The following is a 13,339-nucleotide window of genomic DNA, read 5'->3' on the forward strand; positions in this document are numbered from 1 at the left end:
GAATTCACTACAGACACTGACAATAAAAACCAACTGCGGTGTACTCGGCATTTGTGTGCAACACGAACGACCTGCTTTGGCGAAGATCACCGGTCTAAGACGTCCTTGTATGATCTGTTGAAGCAGTTATGCAGACACATTGATGACCGTTTTCCACGTTTGAGCCAATTAAAAATCCTTTCGTTTTACTTATAAGTACGGGCACAACAAGTTTTCTAAAGCCAAGTCAGACTTTTGTGTATTTATCCTAAGCTTAAACCACGTTCTCCACTGGAAGCAGCTTGAGGCCCCACAATTTCAGGTAATCATGGACTTCGTTGCTCAAAACAGTGGAACTGCATCCAGCGCCTCCGTAATATTTCTGCTACCTAGGCTTCTTCTTCAAGTAGGTACGGACGCCTGGTCATCTAACTGAGAGTGCATTTTGAAGGGTGTAGACGTAGTTAACCGGAGGCAGTCCCTAGCCAAGACTACAAACAATGTGCATGAGCCCTTCTATGGCTGATTTATCCCATTTGACTGCACATCTGCTCTGCTCGTGGGTACAGAATCACCATTAACGTCGTTTTACGAACCACTGCCTCTTTTTCGTTCATACTTTAACGAGTATTCCTTCTGTGCCCAAATGACCTGAATAAACCCCTCAATGCCGTTCGTGTAGGAAACCTCTACGTTACCCACGTTATTTAAGGGGGGAGTTATGTATTCATGTCAGTATTTTGTCCTCCATAAAAGCCACTGGCATTTGCAGCCACTGGTCAATTTCATTATCACAGGTGCTTTCCTTTTTCGGTGCAGCTAAATGATATTATCATTACCTCCTTCACTTACATATCAACCGCGGCCAAGGTATCCATCGACATCCTTTCTCAGATTTGTCACTAGTAGCACCGACATTAACTTTCTTGAAATGTTCGCATACTGTGTTCATGATATCGATGGTTGTAACCACCAAACCACCAGACCATCTACGGAAACCTGGATCTTTCATATCGGATCACCTGGGTGAACAGCTTTATAGGGGCCTTTGGTTAGTTTGGTTCGCCGGGCAGGTATTACGCTGTTGACTCCCGACACTTTTTGCCACTCCCAAATTTTCCACCCAGGTTCTCAAGGCAGCGGTGATCTTCTGTGGCATGACCGCTGTTTGCTAAGCGATTAACTCCTGGTGCTTAATGTGGGCCCGGTTACCGGACGTTGGGCATCCGGTGCAAACTCTCTCCTGGGTATAATTTTAGGACAGGGCGATCCTACTGTTTCATGCGGCAACATAAAGATTTCATCCCATCCTCTCTTTCTGATACTCCTACCTTCTTGGATTCATCAGCTTTCTTTTGCCCGGTTTTCGAACCCCTGTAAGCACCTATTTGAATTTCAGACATAATCTTCATTGGGCGGATAGTATGACGGTGACCAGCAGGCGGCTATCGTCTGACGTACTATATCGTGGCTGCTTCTCGTGCTTGCTCTGTAGCTGCCGTGACTTTTAACCTGTAAACTTCATCATATTTTGAAGTAGCATAGTTTTTGGACTAGCTCCGGCGATCCAGTCAACCCTCGAGTTGGTGAAGCCTCTTACGATGACATGGTTCGCAAGATTGGCTCGGGAACGAATGTTTAACCACCACTCTCAGATTGCTTACCATAAATTTAAAACAAATACATCTCTCTTATGATCCTTAAAAGTTGTGATCGGTGCAAAATTTCTTGCCAGCTTTGATGCTTTTTCGAAGGAAGGCGGTCCCCTCCAATTTCATCGTCATGTTTGTCCCCACTGTTCGCCGCGGAATTCGCTGTTACAAACATCCTTCTCTACCAGTTAAATTCATGTCAGTTACAGTTACAGTGTCCGACTACACATCTACTGTCTTCGTTACGTTCCACAGAGCGGAATCAGTGTGCCATTTTTTCCCTTCGTCTGCTGGCCAAACAATTAGGTTTGCCGATAATATATCTGAGGCATGGTCCATTCCCCTGAATATCACTTGGCCGCTGACAATTCCTTACTTCCTCTGAAATGTCAAATCCAGTGTCCAGGCGGTCATATGTCTAGGCAAGATTCATAAATCCGCTGATGTTCTGCAGTCATGCGCAACCATCCAAGCGAGCGATATATGGATGTTTTATACCGCTACTACTCAACGTCTTTTTCGTCAGATACCAGTCCGGTTGTACGAATATCAATATTCGGTTTGGCCTCAATGGCCCCATCAATGGCCTTGCGCATCATCTCATATGCTTGAAGGAAAAGTCACTTGCTGTGAGTTGTTCATTAAGCTCAGGAGTTTACGTGCCGGCATCCACTGTGCATTTCTCAGTGCCAGTGGCGCGGACTGCCTTAGCCCATTTGGTGAGACGTTCAAGTTAGTAAAACTAAATCAGCTACGAACGGTCTGTGTGCGGTTCCACAACCATTCTAGCGATCATCAACGGGTACAAAGCCACAAGATCAGAGGTTGTGATAGATGAACCTGATACATCACGGAAACCTGCAGTCCAAGCTTGGTTCCACACGGAACCAAATTTCCTAATTAACCGCTTCGGAGAGACTTCGATTGTGGACCGTTTAGAGCGACTGACCTCCTCGTAGAAACCGGTAACTTTTGTCGAATATAGTCTGATCCCGAAAATGGTAGTTTCACCGGCTAGTTTCTCATCTGTCTTCATAGAGAAAGTGCCGTTAGTTTACCAGCTCTCTGGTTTTATCAAATGTATCCCCCTCATCCATTCTATTTTAAAAGCTCTTTCTCCAACCAGCCGACTGAGGTATGTGCCGGGTGAATTCGTCTTGACATATTCAAAACCTGATTGCTCGACTCCGTTTTCCTGGTAATATCTGATGAGAGGAAATTCTATGGCCAACACCTTTCTACCGTTCTGGGCTGACAGATCAACATATTTTCATTGTTTGGTACCCAGAACAGTTACTTCTCTCCCAAGCTTCTTGTCGTGCAACTGTTTCCTTCCACCCGATAGCTACAGAGAAAAAATAAGCAAACCACCTTCAGTACTCTGTGTCAAGTTTTTTGCTTGCCAATTCGAGAACCCATGTAAAGAAGCAATTTTACATAGTTCCTGCAGATTATTTGACAGTTTATGTGGGTCAAACCGGGTTACATGAACCGAATCATCCAAAGAACGGCAAATGCCTTTTTGCAGTAAAGTAAGGGGCATGTATGAAGAGGGCTAGATAGCCATATCTCCCCTGGTATACAGCTGTGTAATAGCTTTTGGTCTACTATCACCATGCACGGAAAAAGCGTTCGCTGAGTCTCCTCCAATTAATAAACGGACACTTTTTTCTTCATTCAGTGGAAGGGGTCGGTTTAGTGACCACTGATCTGCTGTACTAACATCTATCTGAGCGTGCTGGCCTCGTAGTTCCTAGATTTCATGTCGCCTGCAAAAAGCAGACACGGACTTCAAAGCGCATCTGGTGATCATTGCCGTGGATCAGAAACGAGAGTGGTTTCAAGACGGAACCCTGAGAAGCTCGAATGGAGGAGGGTTCCAAGGATATTAGGCCATGTCCACTTTTACTAAGAATGCTCTGTCCGATGGGTAGGTCTTAGCCAAGCGTGGATATTCTCATTGGGCTCCACATAGCTTGAGTTTGTTGAGCAGCATTATGTATGTAACGGTTGAATGCTTTGGAAGAGCTGACTGTTGTACGATCAAGCTACCCAAAAATACTAGTGTATCCGTCATGCAAGGACTTTTTACTATAAATCTACCTTACGCTGTATATACCAAGCTGTTGGCAGTGATGCGATTTGGGATTATTCGCTTCAGAATGCATTCTATCACTGCCTGATACGCTCGCGAAATTAGCAAGACTTCCAGGAGATAAGCAGTCACCAGTTTTGTAGATTAACATGATCAAAGAAATTTCACTTTCGTCAAATGGCCTTACAAATCATTAGGCATTTTTCTTACCGACGTGCGCAACTTTTCCACATGTATCTTCAGATGGCTGTCGTCCGAAAGAAGGCACTGAATTGGTTTATGTCTTGAAAGAGTTGACAAGTATCCTTCTCCGTGTAGACCAAGACGGTTGAAGGCTGTTTGTGCCTGCATCTTACCACGGTTGGATCCAATGCGGTAGAGGCAGCAGGATACAGTCGTGCGTGGTGCCTTCTGTAGACTTGAGGTACCGCTCCAGTGGCACTCATGAGATACCCATTTCATTCCCCCGTTGAGAAAGCAGTAGGCTTGTTTCTTTCTGCAATGTCTCACGTACTTGCATGGTACGCTATGGCTTTATAGTGTGTGGTATTATACGACGGCATGTGTCGTATGTTCTGTATGTTTCGTTGACGGATTTCTATCTTACAACGGCTCTGTATCTTACAAACCGCCGGGCAGTTAGATTGCCTGGTAGTTTCCTTGTGATGGACATCGCATCATCTCCATGAATTTTCTGGACAGTGGCACCCTGAGAAGCCTTCTGAGTAGTACACGAAATGCTGTTCTAGTAAGCGTAGTGTGCCGTCTCGCTAGTTCCCTAAACTACTTTGGCTCCCGGACCCGGAACCCCAATGGTATGGCCCTTGTGGGAGCCCGTTGAGCAAACGCGCTGTCAAGTTCAATACATATACAAGGTCACCCACTCCTACAGGACTTTTAAGGCTTTGCTATACAATGAAAACCACAGTTGTACGCCTCGAGAATATTTGAAAGCTAGTAGAAATATCATAAAGTTTCAGTCAAATCGCATAAATAATTTGGAAAACTTTTCATCCCTGGAAATTGGAAGCTAACGGCAATAATAATGATATGTATTGCGAACGAACAGGCAACGCGGCGGTAGGCATGTTCAGGCTAGTGCACTCAGGATGGAGGCAGGACGGATGACAGCCGTGGGCGCTTAGAAACACATGGGATTGGCCCGTAACACAATAAGTGCCCTGCTCCAATCCGGGTAGTGTCTTTCCAAAAGTGGCATGACATACCAAATTTTGCACTCTTCTTAGACATAATCCCTAGTTATTGTTGTAAAAAAATATGTTATAGCTTCATGCAGAGTATTATGAGACGTAACGAAGAATGGGATTCACCAGACTGCTCAGATCACTTCACAAGCATTGCAGTTTTTACCGCTAGCTACTTTTAAGGAAATAACAGTGACTTATTCCTCAACCAGTGGAAGACATTCCTGGCTTTATGAAAATAGACATTGCGATGCTGGCAGCACCTGCTAGATGACTAAATTGGTTGAGGTGTGGTGATAATACCCAACAACAAATTTGAATACTTTCATGAGGTAGGTCTTATATTATTCGCATGGAAATACTAAATCAAAACGTGACAAGTCGCATGCGCGCGGTTTCGGAAGAACACGAGAGCCACTGCAAAATCTTTACAGGCGTTGGCAGCCGATTTTTATGAAGCTTATCTCAGTTGTTCAACATTCTGAAGCGTTGACGGAAATGATAGTCATGAATGATCCCTCTTTCATAAACGCGGAAAAACAGAATATGCTGCGGTCCGTCAGGATCTGCCAGTCCTATTGAACCTGATCCTATTTGGATATCCTACGCATATCGGCTTGGTCATGCTGATTAATGGCAAGCCTGGAATGCATGCAAACGCAAACTCAGAGTCATTTCTACTAGTAAACCAAATCAATGTCGTCAAATTCGGGCTGGCGCACTTATTTGACAACGTAGGTCTGCCAAAAAATGCAATGCCCTCAGGGGTTCGACACGGCCACGTAATCATCCCTTGGAGTCCCCTAACATACTTTGAGAACCACATCGCTTCCAGGAGCTCAGCGACACAAAAGAGAGCGTCTTCCTGCAAATCCATTAACCCTAGTAAATTTAAAAGTTGGCACGTGGTGTTTCGCTCAAAAAGCAGACTGCCTAGGATTTCTTTCACACGTGAGCGAACGGCCTTTACCGGCCACGAAATCTATGCCCAAGCCTCGGTACAAAACCCGGTCTAGAATTAACTTTCTATTCTTCAATAATCCGACACTTCCTAATTCACACCTCTAGATCCAAAGTTAGGGGGTTTTTAATTCATGCTGATAAGCTATCTTAGGTTCAGATACCAGACTGCTGACATTCACTTGCCGGCTTGCTTCAAACAATCGTCCGAGGCGGGATATTTAAAGATCTGTCGCGCGATAAAACATGGTCGAAGATCAACCATTTTTCGGCCGAGTTGAAATGCTGGTTGGAACTCGGCATTGCTTCATTGTTCAACTCTATCCTGCCCTCTAATTCTCCGATCTGACCATATTGGTGCAAGTCTTCCAATGCGGTGCAGATCCGAATTCCACTGCGCAAAACCTAACATTTTTCTCCGGTACATATACCTTTGTCGGTCAGTTTCAGTGGACATAACTTGATCATTACTTGTTGACTGGAAAATTTTTTCAGTAGCTAACGCTTCGCGCTCTGTTTGCCTGTATGTGGTTTCGGCCGCCCCGAAGCCGCTGAAAGGCGATGTGTATGTGCTAGTAAAACTTTGCACCAACGTTGGCAAATATTGTTGGAGTGTATGGACCCCTTGGGCAGAAACACACACTGGATATTTCGCGGAACTAGCACCGTCCGCACTGCACCTGTCTATTACCAATGGAAAAACTTCGCTTATCAGGTGATAGTTAAGGCTTTTCCAGCGTGTAGTGAAATGTGTGGTGATTTTTTAAATTGATCTGCAACTAAGCAATGGATCATGAACCGAAATATTCCAGTCAAACGTTTCAACGCGCGGATTTCTTATGAGTGTATGCCTCCCAACACCGGCTTCGACCTGGGTTAATTTCACTCATGTACACTTAAAGGGTTAGCCTCCAAAACATTTGAGAAGCACACGGAAAGCTCGTTCTGGACAAAACGGTCTGCAGTCCAATGAATCAAAAGCATTCTCCAACGATCGGGTGCAAGCTTTTCCTGGAAAAGATTGCCACGGGTAAAGCAGAGGGTGATCCGGCAATTTTAAGGGGTGGAGTCTGAGTAACACATGAATCCTCAAGTTAGCTTGGAAAATTGCCGCGGTTTTGTACCTCGCCCCAATTGGAAAACCATCGAAGCAATGTGCCAACGGTTTTTCACCTAAAGCGCGAAAACAAACAGCGACAGCGGTGGCAGAAGACTACAAAGAACACGAAGCGGGTTCGTTCGCTGTCACAGATATTTTAACGCATCCAAGCTATACTGCAAAACACGATAGCAGGAAATGGACGCTTATGTTTGTGAACATTTGACCGACACAAACCGCTTCAGTTAGTTAAGGCACTGGTGAGATGTATCCGACGGTTTTGTTGGAAACACCATTTAGCCTCACCAAATGTTTCTAAAATTCACCAGTAGCTCGGAAAATGCAGGCTCTCTTCCGCCTAGGAAAAACTGAGGTCATGCTAAATCACAAATCCGGTGACAGCAGTTTGACAGGGCACGTTATGAAGGTGGTTTTTCTAAACCAAGTCGATGTTCACAGCGTGATATCCGCAGTACAACAAAACTTTGTTGAAAACTTTTCTGTTTGACGGATATACTCGTGCTCGAGGAAACAGTAGCACGGGGGAAAGAGGAATGAGTCATATCCAGAACCATATATTTAAATGTATCGAAGCCGTTGATTGTGTTAAATGTGTCTGGTTGGTCTGAACTATGTCAACGGCCTCGATGCGCTTTCAAGGCTATGTCAACTTTCTGCTGGGGACCTTGAGCCCTGAGGCTCAAATGCCGGTATATTTCAAATGGATTCTGCACCAAAAAGCACCATTCACTGGACTAGTATCCTTAACTGAGTGATGGGATCTGTATCCATAAGTCCATAAGCCCTAAAACACGAAGAGCATGCAGCACTCGATCACAGGAAGGATAACCCGGAACCGTCTCAGGAGCGTGCCGCGAATACTTTAAAGGCCACGAACTCCAGTGCGGAAGTCGCCGTTGAGCGAACGGGATTAGCTAAGCTGAAGATTTTTACTTGGTCTGATTCATTTTTACGAAGCCATTGTTAGCGTCGTTCGTCGGCTTTCCGGTTCGGTCTCACGGCATTAGGAAAGATTTAGTCATAGTATGGTAAAAATACCCATTACCATGCATTTTCTGCTTGTCATGAAGATGCCAAATTGTCGGTGTGTTCGCAACTACCGCCGCCGCCAGTCAGGGGAAAGAACACCATGACAGTATATCAGTATACCAAAGACAGAAAACCATGTCAAACTGGGCAAACATGCATGTTGTCATCCTCACGGACGCCCGCCTGAAAAGTTCGTCAACACCGAAGTAATATTCGACCACATGCAATGCTTTTGGACCGCTAAACTTTAAGGAAACCGATGCATATGGTCCCGAAGGCGAATATCAATGACTGCCACCAATGTGGCAACAACAGTACACTAGAACCACAAGTTTGGACAGCTGCCGTACGCCGCGGTTTCTGGACATCATCGGCAGCCTGGGAGTACGCACGTTTTGAACATATTCGATCTGATTAGGTTCTATCAGCAGGTGTCAACAGGTTCCCGTTCCGGTCGCTCGAGGTCCTCTACAGTCTTGTTGGTCTGAATGATGCTGGTCACGCCTTTTAGCTATTCATGACGATGTCTGTCGTGACGTACATTTTGGAAGTTCTTGTAAAAGCAATTATCCGGCCATTAGTGACTCACCAACACGTACGTAGGTTTTTCCTTCGTAGTAGATAACATGGCGTTACTAGGTGGGCGTTCTCTCGAGTTCATGGGACAAAGAATTTTTCGACCACAAACAGAATCACTGATATCGAAGATACAGTAAAGTGCTGACTTCGGGTCATCATCGACATCATCTCATCAGTGTTCAACACTGATGCTTCACTGCCGTACAACCATGATTTATTCGAAAGCCTTATTGTGACGAAGAGAGTAAAGGTGGACAGGGAGGGGGGTTAGATGCGATGACCATGACTGATACTCTATTCGTTCACATTTTGGCGATTGGAACAATTCATCATGCCTGCCGAAATGGAACCATTAGATGTTAATTCAACTGCGCGTGACGTAGATGATTATTTTATTTGGTTCGACATATGGTGCCTCAAAAAGTCCGATATGGAGGACGAGAAACTCACTGCATATCTCCTACATTTCGTTGGCAGAGATGCGTATACGTTGATCAAAAGTTTAATATATCCTGAATCTCCAATCAATATTTCCTACACTGCATTGAAGAAAAAAGTTCTTCAAAACTTCAAGCCGGTTAACTTTGTAGCAGCCGAAAGAGCTAGGTTCAATATGTTGACCCGCTTCCATTCTCAGTCGGTTCGTGATTTCGTGTTACAGCTGCAGACACAGGCAGCCAAATGTGCCTACGGTCCCCAATTGGAGGACCAGATGCGTGATAGACTCATTGCTGGCATCCAGCTGCCCGAATTACAACAGAAGCTGCTACTCTGTCCGGATGAGAAATTTCAAACTATTCGGAAAATATGTTAGCAGTATGAAGATGTGAAGCATGTGACGAAGACTGAGGAAGCAGTCTTGTTAAGTTATTCTAAAAGAAATAATTCGTGGATGCGGAAAAACAACAGATTCAAACCTCGAACAGATTCTCGTGCACCAAATCCATCAACACGTCACTACACAGATCGTAACCCTAATCCGATGGCTCAAAAATTTGGGAAATGTGAGCCTTGTGGACGAAACCATTCCAGATATTCATGCCCCCACAGACGAGAAAAGTGTTTTATCTGTGGTAAACCGGGACACATTCAACTTGTCTGTAAGTCCAAGAAAGTGTCTCACTTAACTTCTGACCCAAATACTGACGTGAAGGCATTATCTGAAGATGTTTCTACTCCTTCTCTATCTGTTTTGTCCCAAAATTCGTCACGTTTTTAAAATGTTGATCTCCTCTTCTGGTCAAAAGCATGAATTTATTGTTGATAATGGTAGTGTTGAGTCCATGATTTCACAATCAGATCTAACTGCACTCTACCCCAGTTCCGTGATAGTGCCGACAGATGGTAACGTTCGCGGTATCACTGGACATTCTGTACCTGTGAGGTTACCCTAAGGTACCTCTATCGATTGTAAGTTTTTGGTTTCAACGTCGGTACCATCGACTGTCGGACTCAAGGTTCTGCGCTCACCGCAAACCAGTATCACCATACTAACGTCTGTGAATGAGAATGAAATCAAACAACCGATTCCTAAATATCCTAAGACTACAGGTAGCATGCAAATGCCCAGGAGACGAATTGTTCCATTTGGCTTACACGAGCCTGTTCGTCAAGCGTTTCAACGAGTTCATGCCGACTACTTTGGTCCTTTTCTCGGCAAATACTATGCTTTAGTCGTTATCGACGCATATTCACGTTGGCGTGAAGTTTTTCTGACTAAGTCTTCAAGTGCCAAATTCACTCAGCAAGCATTGAGGAAAGTGTTCATCCATGGTGTACCAACTGTTTTGGTCACTGACAACGACACACAATTCACTCCAAAATTCCTCAAGGAATGGTTGAAGGGTCTTGGATGTCGATATCTGTTTACTGCTCCGCGACATCCCCAGTCGAATGGACTTGCTGAAAATTTTGTCCAAACACTTAATTCTGCCATTATTTCACTTTCTTTTACTACTTTTGCAGAATTGGAACGTGGGATTGATAATTATCTAAAGCAATACAGGAACGCCGTCCATTTCGTTACTGGGAAGAGTCCCGCGCTTTTATTTAAATCTCGTTAGTTGCGTACAAGTCTTGACTGTGCCAAAGTGGCTGATGTTACATTTTTCAAGAATAATGATTTACGACCTGCTACAGGAATAGTATTTCCATCAACTGGCAAACGAGTGGTCAATTCTCGATTTGGATGGTCTCTCTTGTCATCGGAGACACAGTGACCAGGTTGAGTTCAATACCAAAGGTCAGTCTGTTAACGGCACTCCTGCTGTTTTAAATACTAATGAGTCCTTTGTATACGATCTTATAGTATCTGAACAAAACGTATCTGAAGAAAACACAACCTGTGAAGAGTCTGAAGTTTCCATTCCGAGGAGATCCGAAAGGCTACGTTTAAGACCACCACTGGAATATAAACACCCACACGCTCATTCAAAAAGTGGCGGATGTGATGAACATGACTGATACTCTATTCGTTGCTCTATTCATCATTCTCTTGTTTTGATATTCCGTACGCTGTACATATTCGCCAATTCGAATACATACGTGCTGGTTGTTACGCTTCCCTGAATTATGGATTCCTAGTTCGTCTGGTTATACCGATATATGTACGAAACTCAATTTTCACAGTAGTGCTAGCTTACCACAAACATTCCGAGGTGCATATACCTCCAGACACTCACTCAGGCGATCTGGATAGAAACTGACAACAAGAACGTCACCGACATCGGTTGGCAGCCATATCTTGTAGTGTCTCCAACCAGGCACAGTGAGGATCACGCGATCCCCATCCTGGAAGGCGAGTAGCACCGACAGCACCCGAGCGTTCCGTGATCCTCATACTCCTCTGCCAAGTCAAGGATTGGCCACCTCTCTGTTTATGCCACTCTGAATTGGGCATGGAAAACAGCACTCTCTTTGGCAAACGATGGTTCAGCATACGCAAACTCTAAAGAATCACAGATCTTGCGGTTTTGGCAACCATTACCCAAGTATCGCACCGAGTTAAGCTATCATCACGCAAAAGTTTGTCGAATTTAACGGGACAAAACGAGAGATTTTTCGCTTAGCGACGATGCACGCCTGGTCTTCAGGCGTCTGGAACATGTGTTCTATAATATGGCCTCGTAAGAAAATCAACAACATGGAAATCGTTTTAACTTGCGACGGAGGCATTTGATTTGGCCGTGAGGTCGTGCAGCCTATTAGTAGCGAACGGAACCATCGGTTTTTTCCCAAAATTTATGTTCGACTCGACGTAGTGCCCCTGGCAGAGTGTTGGTTTGTTAGTGCTCTGGTTGTTACGTAACGAAGTTGATTATCAGAGAGTAATAAGCACCAACAAATGTCTGTTTACCAGAATGATGATGAACGCCATAGTTAGTGCACTTGATAGAAATAGATACAATGAGAGAAGTGAAGTAAGCCCAGAAAGTTGGCTTATCGTTTGAGAACAACTGCCGAGAATTCCTGAGTCAGATTCCAGATGCGGAACGTGTCTTATCTGCTGTATAGCAGTTAGCTGTGGAGACTTAAGGAGTTCGGTTGACTTTCTGTCCTATGTACGCGCGTGTGTGTATTGGGCCAAGTTTTGTACTGATTTATTTTGTTGAGTGTGAGGAGAGGGGTGTCCCTTCGTGTTTGACGCTTGACCTGATCTGGTTTACGTTCTTAACCCTGGCATATGACGCAGGTGGTAGCCGCGTAAACAAAAATGGATGGGAAGTCGTGTACAAATTATTGGCTAAGGTTGCAAGTAGGACGGGAGTTGTCACTTGGTTTGAGTGTTTCTGATGCGTGATTTAGTGAGTGACCGCTGCAGGCTCAACAGTTCAGTTGGAAATATGTATGACTTGGAAGCTCCGTGGCGCTTAGAAGAACACGTAGACCGATAAACCTCTGAGACCAAAGACGTCCCAAGTTCATCATCATCATCATAAAAAAGACATCAATATATGTGTTGGTAATTACGCTTTACTGCCATCAAATCGGTTTATTTAGTTATATTTATCGCCCTGGAGTGGAAAGGGCGATCAGAGGGCTTGATATCAAACTACTGCAAATATTCTGAGGCGTCTGCACCCCCAAACACTCAGTCGGTCAATCTGGGAGGGAACTGACAGCACGAAAGCAACTGACATAAACTACTTGCCATGTCTTGCAACGCCTCCAGCCCGAGACCCTATCCAGGAAAAAGGGTCGCATCAAAAGCACCCAAACTTAGTAATTCCTTATGCGCCTTGTTAGGCGGAACCATGCACCAAAACCGTTTCACCGCTCGCACTTACACGCTGCTACGGCCTAGTAGCCTAGCCCGCAAGCGATTGGTCATGGGATAATGTCGCTTGTTGGTGCACCCTCAAGGCGGGCTATGAGCAGCCGAAAGTGTGGGCCCAACAACCAATCATGAGCCAGTATCCTCCATGTGCCGGTTACCAATATCGCACTTAGAACGCGCTGAATATTGTCGCCGCATACACTTTAAATGCGACGCGTTTTATGTGTGTTTTTGGACGCCGCTGGCTATTCGCACAATGAGATTGATTTCTCGAAATCTACGGCATTTTCAGACTTGCCACTCCATAGTGTAGAATGTCTATGTATAATGTATATGCTCTTGTATTATTGAAAATCCTTTACTATGGCGATTTGTTTAAGTGAACTAAATCCCCAAGTGAATAAACACCGCCGACTTTGAATACCTTAACGGATGAAAATAATC

At 44.6% G+C, this 13,339-nt stretch overlaps 1 protein-coding gene across 1 annotated transcript; it reads right to left on the bottom strand.

Annotated features, from left to right (window-relative positions):
• Positions 1-2,382: 2,382 nt before the first annotated feature.
• Positions 2,383-2,667, bottom strand: T265_00154 (hypothetical protein; the record flags this gene model as incomplete). The annotated part of the gene is made up of 1 exon (XM_009163811.1): positions 2,383-2,667. The coding sequence occupies one exon, from the start codon at positions 2,665-2,667 to the stop codon at positions 2,383-2,385; it is 285 nt and encodes a 94-aa protein (XP_009162075.1).
• Positions 2,668-13,339: the final 10,672 nt, after the last annotated feature.

This window comes from Opisthorchis viverrini (genome assembly GCF_000715545.1).
Source record: "Opisthorchis viverrini unplaced genomic scaffold opera_v5_1, whole genome shotgun sequence".
Lineage (NCBI taxonomy): Eukaryota > Metazoa > Platyhelminthes > Trematoda > Opisthorchiida > Opisthorchiidae > Opisthorchis > Opisthorchis viverrini.